Raw genomic sequence first — 18,914 nt, forward strand, 5'->3', positions numbered from 1 at the left:
GATTGCCTGGAGTTCCCATCAAATATTTTTTGTCCTGAACATACAAAATAACGTAACTTGACCTACAGCTTTACGTTTAACCAGACTCGCGTCAATCAATGAAATTTTTAATAAACTGTAAATACGTTTTTACGGGTGAATTGGCTTCGATTTGCATGTAAGATATCCATTTCTATTCTTTTATATCAGTGTATATTTGCAATGGTCTCGTATAAATAATATGAACAGAACTTCTCATATTGGATATTTAATAACATAGCAAACTTGTTTGACAAGAATTATGTAAAGTCCGATAAAGAGATCTGGAAGAATCCATTCCCTTCGTACTCTATTGTTGTTATTCATAGTTATAAAATTCGGTAAACAATTAATGTTTAGACTATAATGCCATTCCGGGTAGAATTATTTATTTTCGTTTTACCTGAGTAGTCATTTGTACATCAAATAGATTTTCGAAAAATTATTTTCTATTAATGAAAAGGGTAGAGAATCCCGAAGAGTACATTCGTTTGGAAATAACTGGGTGGGTCATAACCATGAATCGGTATTAAAAAATCCGTCGATTTTCATGTTTTGTGATTTTTTTCGAATTGGATAAACTTTTATCATTTTGGATAATTGTGTTACTTACTTTGGGATATAAGTAAATTTTCGAAACGGATTAATTTATAATTAATTCTATTTAGGTAAGTTTATTTTCAAGTTTTAATTACACATGGACGCTTTATGCATCTGTCAAAAAAAATATGAAAAGCCAGTCTCAAAATTGAAATCTTTGAATTAAAATTTAAAAAAATTACATAAATATATAAATATTTGAAATGAAAATTAATGCACTTGTTTAAGCCGATATTTGGAAACTAAATAGCGAATTATTAAAACGCATTGTTATTCATTTTTTAATTTTAACTTGAAAAGGCGCTTGTATGATATAAAAACTTAATTTTAAAATAGAGATGACTATCTGAGAATTGCTGTTGCTGAGAATGCAAAACAGAGAAGAAAAATACGTTGTACAAGCATTTGCCCATAAGCTCTCATGTAGATTGAATTATTAAGTTAAGCTTAACACGTTAGAATAGCTGCTGCAAACACAGGACTTTGAAACTATAAAATAGCATTATGGGTTATAAGTTGTATTCATATGTACTTTTATAACTTCCTCACCTAAGGAAGAAATTGAAAATCATCTAAGTAGCAATAAAACACTTAAAGCATAGGGATTTTAAATATTTCTTTTAGATAATATGTTATTATATTAAAGGTGTTTAAAAAAAAATCACAAATGCGTTGAAACGTGTGACTACTAGACTGAAAGCAATTATGGACGAGATACACGTAATTGAAAATTTAATATTTTTTAACACGTCCATCAATAGATAATCCCTTTTCATTGAAATCTTAAATGCTAGATAATTCCTATTAATAAGGGTTATTGTGTAATAATAAAGAAGGAGATAGATCATAAACTGTAGCTTCATTAACTTTTTTTTTAAAAGTCATGACTGGAAAAGAGTTGATAATAAGTCTTAATGGCGTAATGAACTTAATTCGAACATGACTTGACCTATGATTTTTTTTCTCATTTATTAATGAATATTAAGGTAACTTAAAACATAGATTTTTCTTCCCTATTAATTATCTGATCAGTTATATATGCAAATTATGTGTATATTATCCCATCTCTGTAACTATGTAATTTGCTTAATGTCTATTTGTCTAACAATTCAACGGGTGAATTTTACGTATAAGCTGGGGTATATATGTTCCTGGTATAAGTATGCTTTTGCAGATTCAAATTGTTTAAGGCAATTGGTGATACATTATGAAAGTTATTATAAGTGTTCGCATTATTACGTTTTTTGGGTTTTTTTTTTCTACCAATTAGTTTCAAGTATAAACCACGGTCCGAAACAAATACTTGTACCATTTTGTTTGTTTGTTCGTTATAGATCTGTTTAAATAAATAAGGAGATGTGGTAGTATTGACAATAAGACACCTACCTATCAAAGACAAAAAGACAAATATGTTTTGTTAAGAAATTATTAAATCTGTTAAATCGATAAGATGTCGCACGGTGTCGTTCATCAGATTAAGACAACCACTGATAGGTATCTGTCAGCAAGTTTTTTTTCCAGCAAACTCATAACTAACCTTTTCCTATTTCAGCGACTTTTTAAAATAACTCAATTGTGATGAGCGTCTCTTAATTTGTTTATACAAAACTTTAAATTGTTCGATATCACATGAAAATCTTAAAAGGAAATGTGATCAGTTTCAGTGAATGGCTGCTTGGCATGTAAAATAGTTATGGCTGATTATTCTTTCTAAACTAAACAGCATTTTCATGCAGCAAGTTGTAAACTGATCTACAACTTAACATTTGGTTGAATGATTTTTTAAGGTGTTGTCGGGTGGGGTTTAAATAAAGCAACTGCTTTTTTTTACCACCTGTGATAATTTTGTTCCTTCTAGCGTTAAACTAAATAAGTTTCAAATAAAAATTTGAAGTGAAGAGGCCGGTCACTAAAAATACTTTTAAAATACGCTTTAAAAATAATCTATCAAATCGAAAAAAAACCATACAACAGTATTTTCACGAAGGAAGGTCCGATTCAAAAATCGTCCATAGTTTAATGAATGAAAAGATCTATAGAAACGTCCGTGAGAACCCCACATTCCAAGACAACAATAAGACCATTTAAAAGACACGACGTAAAGTTTAAATAACCTTAAAAGCGTATCAATCCCTTTTAATTTTGTATGGGAGTTTTACTTTATAATAATAGTTTTAAGATTATGTAAATAACAAAAGAGTAGCCGTGTAGGCATATACATTTGACCACAGGTTCCATTCTTAATGGTTCTAATTATTGGTTTATATAAATGATATCATCAATACATGTCTGTAATAAAAACAACACGTAAAACACACTTACATGTGGCGTTACTCTCTCTATGATATGGTTACCTTCCTTACGTGCTCGGTATTTATTTTGAAAAAATAGCAACAAACAAAAAAATGATGAACAGATTAATTTCAAAGAAATATACGTAAATGTTATGTATATTGTTCATGACTAATACTTATTTGAACTGGTAAAGTGAATTTTGTTTAAAATGAAACAACTATGTTGGAGGAGGCTAATGAAATATGCGTAACACATTGGATGGGGTTTGCGATTTTTTGTTTGATTTAAGAATATTCTGTTGTTGAAGTAAGGCAAGTTTGGCAATGTCCATTGGCCAATGTTAGAGAGATATCAAGGACGATGCCTAATCATGAACATAATCTTTATCTTTTCAATAACTTTGATTGTCTTTTTCATTTAAACATTCAAGTATGAAGCTGGTGGATTCAATAACTTTCTCGTCCCCTTCTCGCTGCTGGGTCCTACTCAGTGTTCAATTTTATATTTGAAACGTAACTTTATCAAAACGATGTTTCTTTGAGCGAAATTGTCTTGTAAAGTCAAAGGTTTTGTTGATTTTATACGATAATCGATGGTTATACTAGCCGACTGTTATATTTATGTAATTTATTGCATGTGCAGGTGTTACATAGATTGAGTTTTCCGTCTTACAATTGAAATTTAAGTAGATGGTAAAAAGTTTGAAATGTAAAGTAGCTTATGAAAGAACTGCTAGTATTTGGAAATTTACAACATAACCAATTCCTTCTTTCACATTGTTTGTATCAACCAGGAGATAGATAGCTTGCTTTGTTAATACATCTTGTAATAATTTGTCACGGACATTTTTTTGGTCTTTTGATAGGCATTACTGATAGTGAAGGAAATACTTTTTTTTCGAATTGTATTAACTTTCTACAATTTTCAAATGCTTTAGAACAGTGATTGATACGTTTTTGAAAGCAGAATGATAGAGTGATCAAATAAGTACTATGTTGGCTTCTTGATTCTTATCCCTCTACTCCAGAAGTTATTTGTGGTAAATTATGGTTGCCTATTTTGGAAAATTGTTACTACACTATAGTCATTGTATCCTTGAGGCGGGGTTCGAACATATGGCTCCTCGCTACCACGAGACCACACTGAGAGGCGGTCTAACGAGAGCTGTTGTTGTATGGCTTCTTCGTATGGGAATCTGTTATAATGGTTTCGTTCCGGATGTTATTTGAAGTTTCAAGGAAGTTATTTATGTCCACTGATGCTTCATGTGTAAATTTAATGAATGTTGGAAAGAGCTACAGTGTTCAAGAAATTTATTCAGGTGATCTAGGGAGTCAGCCCATCTAAAAAAATCATTTAATTTATCATCAATAAATCGACAATGATAAGGCTGGTATTCATCACTAGCCAAGGTTTTCATGTTAGTCCAAGTATTTGGCATATGACTGTGCCGTTAGGTTCCCACGCTAGTGTCGTCTCGCTGTAGATAGCGTTTGTCATTAAAAGAAAATATGTTGTTTTTCAGCGCTAGTTTCAGAAGTTCAACATGCATGGCACTCGTTTGGATGAGTTGTCTTTTCTATCGGATTGTTCCTTACCTATTCACAAGCTACTATTGTTTTGTCTTGAGGAATATTTGATTCATACCATGTTCATTGATAAATATATACATAGCAAATTTAAATATCAACACAACAATGTTAAATCTGCAAATTACCGCAAAAGTTTGTTCTCCCCATACCGGGATTTGTACTCCTGGGATATCGAGACAACACCGCTTGCACTTTGTCCAGCACTCTAGACCACACTGCTACCTATACTGAACGAATGATTCAGCTTTCGGTGCCCTAGTGATATACATATAATATTCCAATGAATATGTTAATATTCTGAGTGTTCGTAGCTTTTAGACTGTTTTAAATTTAAAATGGGATGATAAATCAAATATTTGGTGTGTGTCCTATATACATCAGGGGGGGGGGGGGGGGGGGGGCTATGATTTTTTTTGGAAAAGTTTGTTTCCAGTTTTTGAAGAAAAAAATAATTTGTTTTTGACCCTCAGAAAAAAAATTGTTTGTTTCACCCTCACTGCCACTATATGTAATGCTAAAATTGAAAGAAAAAAATTGTTTTCGACTTGTCACAAAAAAAAATAGATTGTTTTTCGCCTTATAGGTATCAGGTCGTCTGTAAAGGACAATATTATTCAGACAGGAAAACTTTACCAACCTAAAGATTTATGCAACCGTACTGATAAAAGATATATATATAAATACGTAACAATACGACATAATATCGGATGATCATTTATAAGGGAAATCCGAATACAAAAGATACTTCATATTGTATCATTTCCTCTTGAACAAAGATCGACCATGACGAAGGCTGTGTATTGTGCCGAAATATTTGTAAACGTCTTTGATTACGATATAATTAGTACTGTATATAATTCTCAGTACAATAGCACCAAGTTATATTGTTTAATGCAGCATACCAAGGACACTTAAGCACGGTGATTTCCAAAATCAATAAGTTTACAAAAGTAAATAAAATTGTTTTAAAGATAGTTTTCAGCCTCGTATAGTTTTAGTCGGGGTTCTTTGACGTACATAATACACGACATTATCCCACATGGAGCATTGCATTCATCATACCATGTTAAATTATCAAACTTCCACTGAAAAGTATCTGTGTATATGGAAATGGAACACTTTAAATCACTCCTAGTCACGGAAACTTCGAGTAACATAAGACACAGGATTATATTAGCATGATATCGTATTCAAAGTTCACATTGAAAATTGTAACCGTTTAAACAATGTACCAAAATCCCTTATATAGTGTTCATAAATCTTTCGAATCTTTTTAAATTTTTCGCGACATTTAGAACATATGTAAAATGATTTGTTTTATTTTAAAATCATCCCTATATATATACGTATTAATAACACAGTATGCCGCGAAGGGATCGTATTATTACAAAATTTTGCGGAGAAACGTCACAATCATAATTAGTTATTTCATTATAATTATCTAATCTGCAATTGGATACTAAAAAATGTCAAAAGAGATAATAACATTCAAATACTCAAATGATTTTGAGATTAAATATCACACCTTTTTTGTTGATTATACGGAAAGAAATCACATATTTGTAAAGACTCGATACTAATCTTATGTAAAACCAAGTCATATATATGCACCGTTTTATTTGATTTTAAAAAGTATTTAAAAATCGGAAGCCACATATTTAAGTAGATTTAATCACATTCAAACACAGATGAAAAGAGCTTGAACCAACACTTTCAATTGGATTAAAGTCAATGTACTTAAATCGACAAAAGATATACAACAAAAATCTAAGCGACTGTAAAGTCCACTTTAAACAAGCCAACCTACGGAAAGCTGTTTCTAGGTGTTTTTCTTATTCTATAAGCGTTCAATCTCTTTGTTTCTATGGTTTCTATTGACATATTTGTGGACGCTATTGAAACAAAGGATTCGGCAATGACTTAAAGGAAAGGGAAAAAAAGACGAAATCCTCGATTTTAACCAGTAAACTTTAATATAATCTTTATCCTCTCTAACTGTAGTGCAAGGAATTTATCAACGCATAGCTAAATGTATGCATATATACAAAAGGAAAGTTGAAACTTAATAATACGAATGGAATTAATGAAAAAAATAAACGAGTAAACAAAAAATTGTTTTAAATACTTTTAGAAAACCATACAATTTTCATATAAAACTCTATAAGTTATAATGTCAAGACACAGTAAGTATTCATAAAATTGGATGAAGGAATAAGAGAGAAGCCTAACGACAAAACAAAACCAAATGCCAGTTAGACATCAGAGACAGATTTATTTTAGGTTGGGGGCTATTTTTATTATTAGTCGAAAAGTCAATAAAAATAACTTTTTGACTTTTGCATAATCGAAGCGCTATCTGAATTTAATATCTCCAGGAATTTCATAGCCACAGTTTTGAAAGTCTAGGATGTATAAATACTTTGGGAGCTGGCTGTACAACCAATAGGAACAAAACCATGTACCCAAATATACCTTTGTATTGCCAGAGGGAGATAGAACTTAAGTTTCGGAATAATTTGATCAATACTGTTTCGGAATAATTTGATCAATACTGTTTCAAAAAAAGACTTTTCTCTAAAGATGGAAAGCATTATACATAATTTAAGCGTTTTATCAAAATTTTGTCTTTGACAATTAAAACTATATTAAAACAACCATTGACCTACAATGGTTCACTTTTTAAATTTGTGACTTGGATGGAGAGTTGTCTCATTGCAGTCACCCAGACCACATCTTCTTATATCTATTTATGATAACTAATTTATTTGCCCATAATTTTAATACAATTTGCCTTGCTTTATTAGACTATCTTTATATAATTCTGAATCCGGTGAGGTTATTAAAAATAACAGATTATGATTTAATTAAATTTCTCCAGATGAATGGGAGGAATGATAACTAATCAAACAAAATTCCTATATTTCCTCAATACAAATATTTGTGTTGAAGGATTTCAATATCTTTGTTAAATATCTTATTCCAAAAAACGGTAAGATAATACTAAATGAAAACTTCTCTGTAGAAATTGTAAGAATGGAATGACCTAGACATTTAAATCATGAATGAACAATTATCAATAGTCACTTGAATGGCAAGTTCGCACTTGTAAAATTTTATCAATATTAGTTTAATTACATGCGTTGGTATGTACTAGAACGCGCCTTGATTTGATATTATAGAAAAAGTATTCAAAATTTTAATTGCCAATTTTCCAATAAGAAATACGTAAGGACATGATAACTAGTGTAAACGAAGGTTTCAAAAAGGATGGACGGGTTGAAAATAGTAAATTGATTTACAAGAAAAACTTTAGCTATTAAATAATTTTCAAACACATAACAATTTATTACACATATAATTTATATATATACTTAAAAGCTGATTACAGATAATCGGAGATCATCATATGTACTGTGTAATCACCTTTCTTTTTTTGTCATTGCAATTCTTTTTTTATTATCTTATCTTTCATTGCACCCATTACGGTACCCGTTTTCATTCAATTATGATGTTAATATGGGACCACAAACGTTCTTTTACTATCTACCAGGTTCTAGCACGTTTCTCATAAACCTATTCCTTTAGAGGTCTCGATGGCCGATTGGTCTACGTAGTTCAGTTACAGCAATCCTAGCCTGCCTTCATTAACGCATTACAGTTATGAGTCGAATCCTGCATGCTCGCGTCAGATGAGTTCGACTCCAATCTTGATTGACTTAGATTGCTAGTTTTTTTGCCAAAGGTACGAGGTTCCTTGTGGGTACTCAGACTTTTTCCAAAAATAAAACTACCTGCAATGATATACCCATATCTATCTCATCCATTCTTTTCCCCTACGTTTATCTTATAAAATAATCTGATGTCATTCCATATGGATGAGATATAGAATGTCACTCAGCGAAATTATATATATGCTGAAGTATACGTTAGATCTTTTAAAAGGAGCTAAGTGTATCTACACGAGCGACCAACATCTTACTGAGCTAAGTATACCTACGCGACCAACACCTTACTGAGCTAAGTATACCTACGCGAGCGACCAGCATCTTACTGAGCTAAGTGTACTTACACGAGCGACAAACATATTACTGAACTAAGTGTACTTACACGAGTACCCCCCCCCCCCCCCAATGTCGTACTAACACTAGTTTTTTTTTTAAACATTTGACACAAAATAACCCAGATTTTAGACCGAAAGATATCGTCTCTGTGGTTAACAATTGAAGCGGTTCCCTTCATCCATATCTTTTCGTTCATCGTTCTGTCTTTTTCAAGTTTTCAAGTCATATCTTTTTATTTGAATTGCTTAAATATTTGTTTTCACATTGGGATTCGTATAATTTCTAGTCTGGTTCATTGATTATTTTTTTTGTTTTAAAATAAGATCCCCTCCCCCAAAATGTACAAAAAAAAAACAACATAAACAAAACAACAATCTACAGAAGAAACAAAAACAAGTATTTTTTCAGACTACTTGTCATAACTATAATGGGTAAATAAATGATTAGATGCAACTACTATCACTGTGACATTGATTTATAACGCATAGTTAATAATAAGAACATTTGAAGTGTAATAAGTTGTTGGTTATCGTGTCTTTTTAAAAGGTTTCTTTGCTACTTCGATTGTATGATTTAAAATAAAACACGTTTATTTGATGATTTAAAATCAATAAAAAAAACATATGGTCTTGTTAATCAACTATAACGATGTAATTTAAATGCTCCATGTTCTAGCTAAGAAACCAATACACTTCTACCTGCAGTGGCTGATCCAGAATTATCATAAACGGGGGCCCACTGGCAGCCTACGAAATGCCCGCTCCGTTCATGCATCAGTGAGTCCCTATGACGTTGCGCACGATGTTTCTCTTTGGAACTATAGGTTAGCTGGCGGGTTATTCAAATTCAAGCTCTTATCCTTTACAATAAATACCCATGTTCTGCATATCATTCGAAAGGAAATAAATCATAGAAATCAATAACATAGGTGATTTTGTGCTTGTCTATTTTTTAATGAAAAACTTTTTCTATTTTCGATGCCGATAACGTCATTTTTAGGGTGTCCCGCTGTTACAATTTTGTTTTATGTGAGGATTTGAAATCCCTGTGCAGATTTATTAGTAAGAAGAATGTTTTAAAATTTTACAACTGTATTGTATACATTTAACACTAAATGAAGTTATAAACATTTTTAACTGTAAGAGAAGGAAGATCGTTAGAAGAGTTTAAATAAAAAAGAGAAAAAATGTCCCAATTAGCTGCTTAACCCGCACAAAAACCTTCTGTCTTCATTTTCATAAGATATAACGAACGAAAATGGATTTTTATAATATCAGAAAAATTATACATGTCCCGAAGAAGCTATCTGAAGTCATCATTTTGAGAAAGAAATAAAGAGAGAGAATAGCTGTCCGACATATATGAAGGGTGGCACACAAACATGTAGCATCTAGCTCCAAGGTATTGATATTCTGACACTCCCACCTGATTCGAGAGAAAGAAATAAATCAATCTGATGTGTGGAAATTCTTAATTGTTGTGTAAAGGAGATTTATTTTATCTTCGCAGAACGCCATTAAACATAGCCTGACTATTGATTTTTACATCGCGATGTCCTTGAGGACATTCCGATGTATTGTTGCCACAGAGATTTGACTTTCGATTTTGACTGGTAACCAATCGTATAAATACGAGGATATTATCGAGTGCAAACTAACATTGCTTATCGCTTGTTATGAATTCATTTCTCCAATGAATACTCAAAATATTTTTTTAGAACAAAAATTAATAATACGAAAATAGTTTGTCGTTAGAAATATTTATATACATTAATATCTATGCACACGTACAGAAAAAATGTATTAACCCATGCGGGAGAATATTACAAGAACGTTTTGTGGGGAAATATGAATGCCTACTCAAATCTAATCTATTGGAAAAATCGAATTGTTATAGAAGAGTGTCCACCATGCACTTGCACTGTGTTCGAAAAGTAAAATAGAATGACATACAAATGGTTGACAAATATACATACATATACAATTATTAATATGATATATAACAACAAACCAGAGTATACAGATTGGTATCACTACAATATAATAGATATGACAGCAGTGATGTTGAATTCTCTGTCATTTATTCATCATCCACGCACAAACTTGTCTCAGAAAAAAATATATCTCTGTAGATAATCATCACTTTCAGGTATAGAAATGTGATTTTTTTTTCTGAGACAAGTGCTTGTGACCATCAACAAGAACTTGCGGTAATCCGATGTTCAGTACTTCAGAACTTTGATTATAATACTTGTAAAACAATTTAAAAACGAAACCAAAAAGATTGAAACCGAAAACATATAAATTATCTGTTTGGAAACGGTTTTAAAAAAAATGTCAAAAAATATTAGTGTAAACCGTATATGTTGAAAATGGAAGCGCTGAACTGAAATAATGTATAGTATACAAGAAATGCATTCCTGGTCCATACTTGTTCTCTTGAGAAAACTTTCCATGTGATTATGCATGTACATATAGCAGTTACTTAAAAATACACATCTGGGCAAATAAATATACATGTAATCATATTATTCAAAATTGAAATTCGACCTTTTTGTAATCTGTTTGGTAGGTATAGGATATGTAAGAGTTTTCCATACGTTGCCAAATTCTATTTTTAAACATTATAAAAAGTATAGATCGCCGACACTTTTTTGAAGCTTGAGTTTGAGAAAAAAAATTCAGATGAAAGAATAGCTCGTAAAACATGTGTCCGAAAGCAAAAATAAAACAATACATAATCACCAGTTCTCGTTTTCATAATAAAGTAAGAAGATGCGGCCGTATTATTGCCAACGAGGCAAACTTAAAGACCAGTTAATAATTTCTATAGGTCACTGTATGGCAATCAACAATAAGTTAAACATTTACCTTTTAGTCAGCTATAAAAGGCCCCGAAATGACAAATGTAAGACAATCCAAACGAGAAAACTAACGGCCTGATTTATGTACAAAATGTGTAAATGCCACTGTTTTATAATCACTTGCTTGGTAAAACAACCCTGATTTAAAAATTGTAATCAGAGATAATATTTTCTTTTTAAAAATATGATTTAGACCCCGACCAACTTAATTTAAAACATAGAAAGTTGACAACGGCAGCATAAGAGCACGTATTCTTTTTCAAACTTGATGCACATTCTTCGTTAGGGGTTTTTGAAAATATGTTATTTTAAAGTTTTTCCATAAAATCGTAATTGATGTTAAGATTGTGGACTTATTCGATAAAATTAATAATATGAGTTATAATGTAAGTAAAAGCCACTGTTTAAGAAAAAAAAAAAAAAAACAAGATTCTTATGATTAAAGTGTTGATAAAATAAGATTACGAAAAGAAAAATATCTGGCGACCTATACTACCTACATCTTTCACTTTATCATATCAAGAAGCATTTGCATATAAACGTAAATTGAGGGAGAGAAATTACCAAATTAAAACATACATATAAATATAAACGTGTAATTGGGAAAAAGAGACAGAAACAATAAACCAAATATTAACAATTTTATTAGCCAAGACTGGAGACGTCTTCTGACAGAGAGAACATTGCTAAAATTTAAGAAATAGAAGAAACTGGTAATACACAAATAGTGAAAAAAAAGAAAATAAGACATCGAAGGTTATAAGCAAAGACTGCCATGATATGTTAGAAGCACGTTCGTCCTAAGATTAAAGAGGTAGACTCAGATTTTTCCTGCATTTGTTTCATTCATATAATCAAACTAATTTTTAAGTTTCAAACAATTTCACATGAGTAGAATATAAGGTTAGGTACGTTTGAAACTTTCCGTGGTACAACGTCAAAATCGTCGTTTTATTGGGAACGTTGTGTAACGCTGAGTGACACCAATAGGGTGCGTAACGTCTATATAATCAACCAAATTTCCCCCCGAAAATAAGGGGCCCGTGCCCCCTGCCCCCTAAATCCGCCTCTGACCTTCATTTGGACAAGATTTATAAAATAAAAAAATAATGCATGTGATTACCAATGAGACAACTATCCACCAAAGGACAATGATATGAACACCTTCATGTCATACTACAGCCTTTAACAATGAGCAAAATACATATTTAAATCTTGTAATGACTCTGCTGACCAAGTTTTTATATCTCAAACCTTTAAAACCTGACAAAAGTAAATGCTGTTTTAATTTAACAAGGGCTTTTTTCTCCTTTGTGATAAAAAACAAACATACTTTTAGATGGGAACAGAAACCGAATATATGACCAATAAAAATGGCGAACACGATACATTACCACTTAAATAAACACAACTGATTAAAACCCATCGTATTTAATATTTTCTTCTTATTTTTTTCAGTGCCAAAATGTTAAAAATAGGACGACGGATAAAAACTTCGATGGCAGTTAGAATTTTAATAGCGCTGCTTTTCTTGGGATCTATTGCTTTATCAACAGCAACGACATCAACAGATTCTACTGCTACAACGACAGATTCTACTGCTACAACGACAGATTCTACTGCTACAACGACTTTAAATATAGCAGAAACTACAACGGAAGTGACGACAGAAAAAGCTGTCACAACAGAAACGTCAACTAATGCAACGAGCGAAACAACTGTAAATACTGCAGATACGACAACTGACGGTACAACAGAAACAGCTACAAATACTGCAGATACAACAACTGATGTTACAACAGATACAGCTACAAATACTGTTGACACAACAACTGATGCTACAACAGAAACAGCTACAAATACTGCCGACACAACAACTGATGTTACAACAGAAACAGCTACAAATACTGCAGATTCTACAACTGATGTTGCAACAGAAACAGCTACATCTACTGCAGATTCTACAACTGATGTTACAACAGAAACAGCTACAAATACTGCAGATACAACAAATGATGTTACAACAGAAACAGCTACAAGTACTGCAGATTCTACAACTGATGTTACAACAGAAACAACTGCAAATACTGCTGATACAACAACTGATGTTACAACAGAAACGGCTACAATAACTGCAGATTCTACAACTGTGGTTACAACAGAAACAGCCACAAATACTGCAGATTCTACAACTGATGTTACAACAGAAACAGTTACAAATACTGCTGATTCTACAACTGGTGTTACAACAGAAACAGCTACAATAACTGCAGATTCTACAACTGGTGTTACAACAGAAACAGCTACAAATACTGCAGATACAACAATTGATGTTACAACAGAAACAACTACAATAACTGCAGATTCTACAACTGATGCTACAACAGAAACAGCTACAAATACTGCAGATACAACAACTGAAGGAACTACCCAAGAAACAACAACTGAAGGGACTTCACTAGAAACAACAACTGAAGGAACTACCATAGAAACTACAACCGAAGGAACAACCTTAGAAACTACAACTGAAGGAACTACCTTAGAATCTACAACCGAAGGAACTACATTAGAAACTACAACTGAGGCAACTACCTTAGAAACTTCAACTGAGGGAATTACCCAAGAAACAACAACTGAAGGAACTACCCTAGAAACTACAACTGAAGGAACAACATTAGAAACTACAACTGAAGGAACTACCTTAGAAACTACAACTGTGGGAACTACCTTAGAAACTACAACTGAGGGAACTACCTTAGAAACTACAACTGAGGGAACTACCATAGAAACTACAACTGAAGCAACTACCTTAGAAACTACAACTGAAGGAACTACCTTAGAAACCACCACAGAGGGAACTACCTTAGAAACTACAACTGAAGGAACAACATTAGAAACTACAACTGAAGGAACTACCTTAGAAACTACAACTGAGGCAACTACCTTAGAAACTACAACTGAAGGAACTACCTTAGAAACTACAACTGAAGGAACTACCATAGAAACTACAACCGAAGGAACTACATTAGAAACTACAACTGAAGCAACTACCTTAGAAACTACAACTGAGGGAACTACCCCAGAAACAACAACTGAAAGGACTACCCTAGAAACAACAACTGAAGGAACTACCCTAGAAACTACAACTGAAGGAACTACATTAGAAACTACAACTGAAGGAACTACGTTAGAAACTACAACTGAAGGAACTACCTTAGAAACTACAACTGAGGCAACTACCTTAGAAACTACAACTGAGGCAACTACCTTAGAAACTACAACTGAAGGAACTACCTTAGAAACTACAACTGAAGGAACTACCTTAGAAACTACAACTGAGGGAACTACCTTAGAAACTACAACTGAAGGAACTACCATAGAAACTACAACTGAAGGAACTACCTTAGAAACTACAACTGACGGAACTACATTAGAAACAACAACTGAGGGAACTACCCTAGCGACTACAACTGAGGGAACTACCTTAGAAACTACAACTGAAGGAACTACCTTAGAAACTACAACTGAGGGAACTACCTTAGAAAGTACAACTGAAGGAACTACCTTTGAAACAACAACTGAGGGAACTACAACTGAGGGAACTACCTTAGAAACTACAACTGAAGGAACTACCTTAGAAACTACAACTGAGGGAACTACCTTAGAAAGTACAACTGAAGGAACTACCTTTGAAACAACAACTGAGGGAACTACCTTAGAAACTACAACTGAAGGAACAACCTTAGAAACTACAACTGACGGAACTACATTAGAAACAACAACTGAGGGAACTACCCTAGCAACTACAACTGAGGGAACTACCTTAGAAACTACAACTGAAGGAACTACCTTAGAAACAACAACTGAAGGAACTACCTTAGAAACTACAACTGAGGGAACTACCTTAGAAACTACAACTGAGGGAACTACCATAGAAACTACAACTGAAGCAACAACCTTAGAATCTACAACTGAAGGAACTACCTTAGAAACCACCACAGAGGAAACTACCTTAGAAACTACAACTGAAGGAACAACATTAGAAACTACAACTGAAGGAACTACCTTAGAAACTACAACTGAGGGAACTACATTAGAAACTACAACTGAAGGAACTACCTTCGAAACTACAACTGAAGGAACTACCATAGAAACTACAACCGAAGGAACTACATTAGAAACTACAACTGAGGCAACTACCTTAGAAACTACAACTGAGGGAACTACCTTAGAAACTACAACTGAAGGAACTACCTTAGAAACTACAACTGAGGGAACTACCTTAGAAACAACAACTGAAGGAACTACCTTAGAAACTACAACTGAAGGAACTACCTTAGTAACTACAACTGAAGGAACTACCTTAGAAACTACAACTGAAGGAACTACCTTAGAAACTACAACTGAAGGAACTACCTTAGAAACTACAACTGAGGGAACTACCTTAGCGACTACAACTGAGGGAACTACATTAGAAACTACAACTGAAGGAACTACTTTAGAAACTACAACTGAAGGAACTACCTTAGAAACTACAACTGAGGCAACTACATTAGAAACAACAACTGAGGGAACTACCTTAGAAACTACAACTGACGGAACTACGTTAGAAACAACTACTGAAGGAACTACATTGGACACAACAACTGAGGGAACTACCTTGGACACAACAACTGAGGGAACTACCTTAGAAACTACAACTGAAGGAACTACCTTAGAAACTACAACTGAAGGAACCACCTTAGAAACTACAACCGAAGCAACGACCTTAGAAACTACAACTGAGGGAACGACCTTAGAAACTACAACTGAAGGAACGACCTTAGAAACTACAACCGAGGGAACTACATTAGAAACTACAACTGTGGGAACTACCTTAGAAACTACAACTGAAGGGACTACCTTAGATACTACAACTGACGGAACTACATTAGAAACAACAACTGAGGGAACTACCCTAGCGACTACAACTGAGGGAACTACCTTAGAAACTACAACTGCGGGAACTACTTTAGAAACAACAACTGAAGGAACTACCTTAGAAACTACAACTGAAGGAACTACCTTAGAAACTACAACTGAAGGAACTACCCTAGAAACTACAACTGAGGGAACTACCTTAGCGACTACAACTGAGGGAACTACATTAGAAACTACAACTGAAGGAACTACTTTAGAAACTACAACTGAAGGGACTACCTTAGAAACTACAACTGAAGGAACTACCTTAGGAACAACCACAGAGGCAACTACCTTAGAACCTACAACTGCAGCAACTACCTTAGAAACTACAACTGCGGGAACTACCTTGGAAACCACCACAGAGGCAACTACCTTAGAAACCACAACTGAAGGAACTACCTTAGAAACAACAACTGAAGGAACTACCTTAGAAACATTAACTGAAGGAACTACCTTAGAAACTACAACTGAGGGAACTTCCTTAGAAACTACGACTGAGGGAACTTCATTAGAAACAACAACTCAGGGAACTACATTAGAAACAACAACTGAAGGAACTACATTAGAAACAACAACTGAAGGAACTACCTTAGAAACTACTACTGAAGGAACTACATTAGAAACAACTACTGAAGGAACTACCTTAGAAACTACAACTGCAGGAACTACCTTAGAAACTACAACTGCAGGGACTACCTTAGAAACTACAACTGAAGGAACTACATTAGATACTACAACTGAGGGAACTACCTTAGAAACTACAACTGAAGGAACTACATTAGATACTACAACTGAGGGAACTACATTAGAAACTACAACTGAAGGAACTACCTTAGAAACAACAACTGAGGGAACTACCTTAGAAACTACAACTGAGGTAACTACCTTAGAAACCACAACTGAAGGAACTACCTTAGAAACTACAACTGCAGGAACTACCTTAGAAACTACAACTGAGGGAACTACATTAGAAACTACAACTGAAGGATCTACCTTAGAAACTACAACTGCAGGAACTACCTTAGAAACTACAACTGATGGAACTACCTTAGAAACTACAACTGAAGGAACTACCTTAGAAACTGCAACTGAAGGGACTACATTAGAAACTACAACTGAAGGAACTACCTTAGAAACTACAACTGAGGGAACTACCTTAGAAACTACAACTGAAGGAACTACATTGGAAACAACAACTGAGGGAACTACTTTAGAAACAACAACTGAGGGAACTACTTTAGAAACTACAACTGAAGGAACTACCTTAGAAACTACAACTGAGGGAACTACATTAGAAACTACAACTGAGGGAACTACATTGGAAACTACAACTGAGGGAACTACATTAGAAACTACAACTGCGGGAACTACCTTAGAAACAACAACTGAGGGTACTACCTTAGAAACTACAACTGAAGGAACTACCTTAGAAACTACAACTGAAGGAACTACATTAGAAACAACAACTGAAGGAACTACCTTAGAAACTACAACTGAAGGAACTACCTTAGAAACTACAACTGAAGGAACTACCTTAGAAACTACAACTGAGGGAACTACCTTAGCAACTACAACTGAGGCGACTACAACACAGACAACAACATATGAATATACAACAGCTGCAACGACTTTAGAAACCACAAAATCACCAGATATCACAACCCAGCCAGTAACAACAACAACAATGTCAACAACAACTTCTCCACAAACAACAACCACAGTACAGACAACATCAGCTGCAGCACGTGCTTCAGGTATGATATTTTCTTTTCTTAAGTTAGCACAATACAAAAATTTTATACCTCCAATTCCCCAGTTTCAAAATGCTGTAACTTTCTTTATAATGCTGGAAAAGTTATAAATGTGGTATTTATGGATAGCTAACAGATTACTCTTTCAAAATTATTGCAATTTTAGTATTACAATTATGTAATCAATTATAATGCTAACTGTGTCTACCAAATTTTACAAGAAATTTCCACTTTCAGTTGAAATTAGCTTCTTCATTGATATCCCGAGAGGGTTGATTTTATCATATGTTGTTCCTGGAGCCATTATCTACAAAAGAGTGTCTCAGATTTTGGATAGAATGTATAGATCAAATTTTACACCGAATCAAATATTATCTACTTTTATGTGGTAATGATGTTTACACTAATTAGAGATTTATGAGAGAATGGAACACGATAGGGATAATTTGAGACACCCTTTTGTAGCTCCTGCTGTGTTGATTAAGATTTCGTTGAAATTTCCTGTATAGTTATAGAGATGAAAGAGCTAAATTCATTCAAGTGAACTGACCAAGATTTTGCCATTAATTGCACATAATGATTGCATAACAAAAATATTGCATTCATTTAAAAGATTAATCTTTTATCTATCTATATATACCTCTTTTATTAATTTATATGCAGTCTGAAGAAAGTAACAGCATTTTAAAGGTTGGAGATTGGAAGTAAAAAAATCTTTGTAATGTGTTACCTTGCCAATTTGTTAGGAAAAAGGTACATGAACCGTGACAGT

At 33.4% G+C, this 18,914-nt stretch overlaps 1 protein-coding gene across 2 annotated transcripts in view; it reads left to right on the forward strand.

Annotated features, from left to right (window-relative positions):
* Window positions 1-401: 401 nt before the first annotated feature.
* Window positions 402-18,914, forward strand: part of LOC143063546 (uncharacterized) — an 84,407-nt gene continuing 65,894 nt past the window's right edge. For both annotated transcript variants that reach the window (XM_076235751.1, XM_076235752.1), the window contains exons 1-2: window positions 402-686; window positions 12,888-18,145. In XM_076235751.1, the coding sequence (XP_076091866.1) occupies window positions 12,895-18,145 (5,251 nt within the window). In that variant the 5' untranslated portion in view covers window positions 402-686; window positions 12,888-12,894. The remainder of the gene's footprint in view (window positions 687-12,887; window positions 18,146-18,914) is intronic.

This window comes from Mytilus galloprovincialis, chromosome 2, assembly GCF_965363235.1.
Source record: "Mytilus galloprovincialis chromosome 2, xbMytGall1.hap1.1, whole genome shotgun sequence".
Classification (NCBI taxonomy): domain Eukaryota; kingdom Metazoa; phylum Mollusca; class Bivalvia; order Mytilida; family Mytilidae; genus Mytilus; species Mytilus galloprovincialis.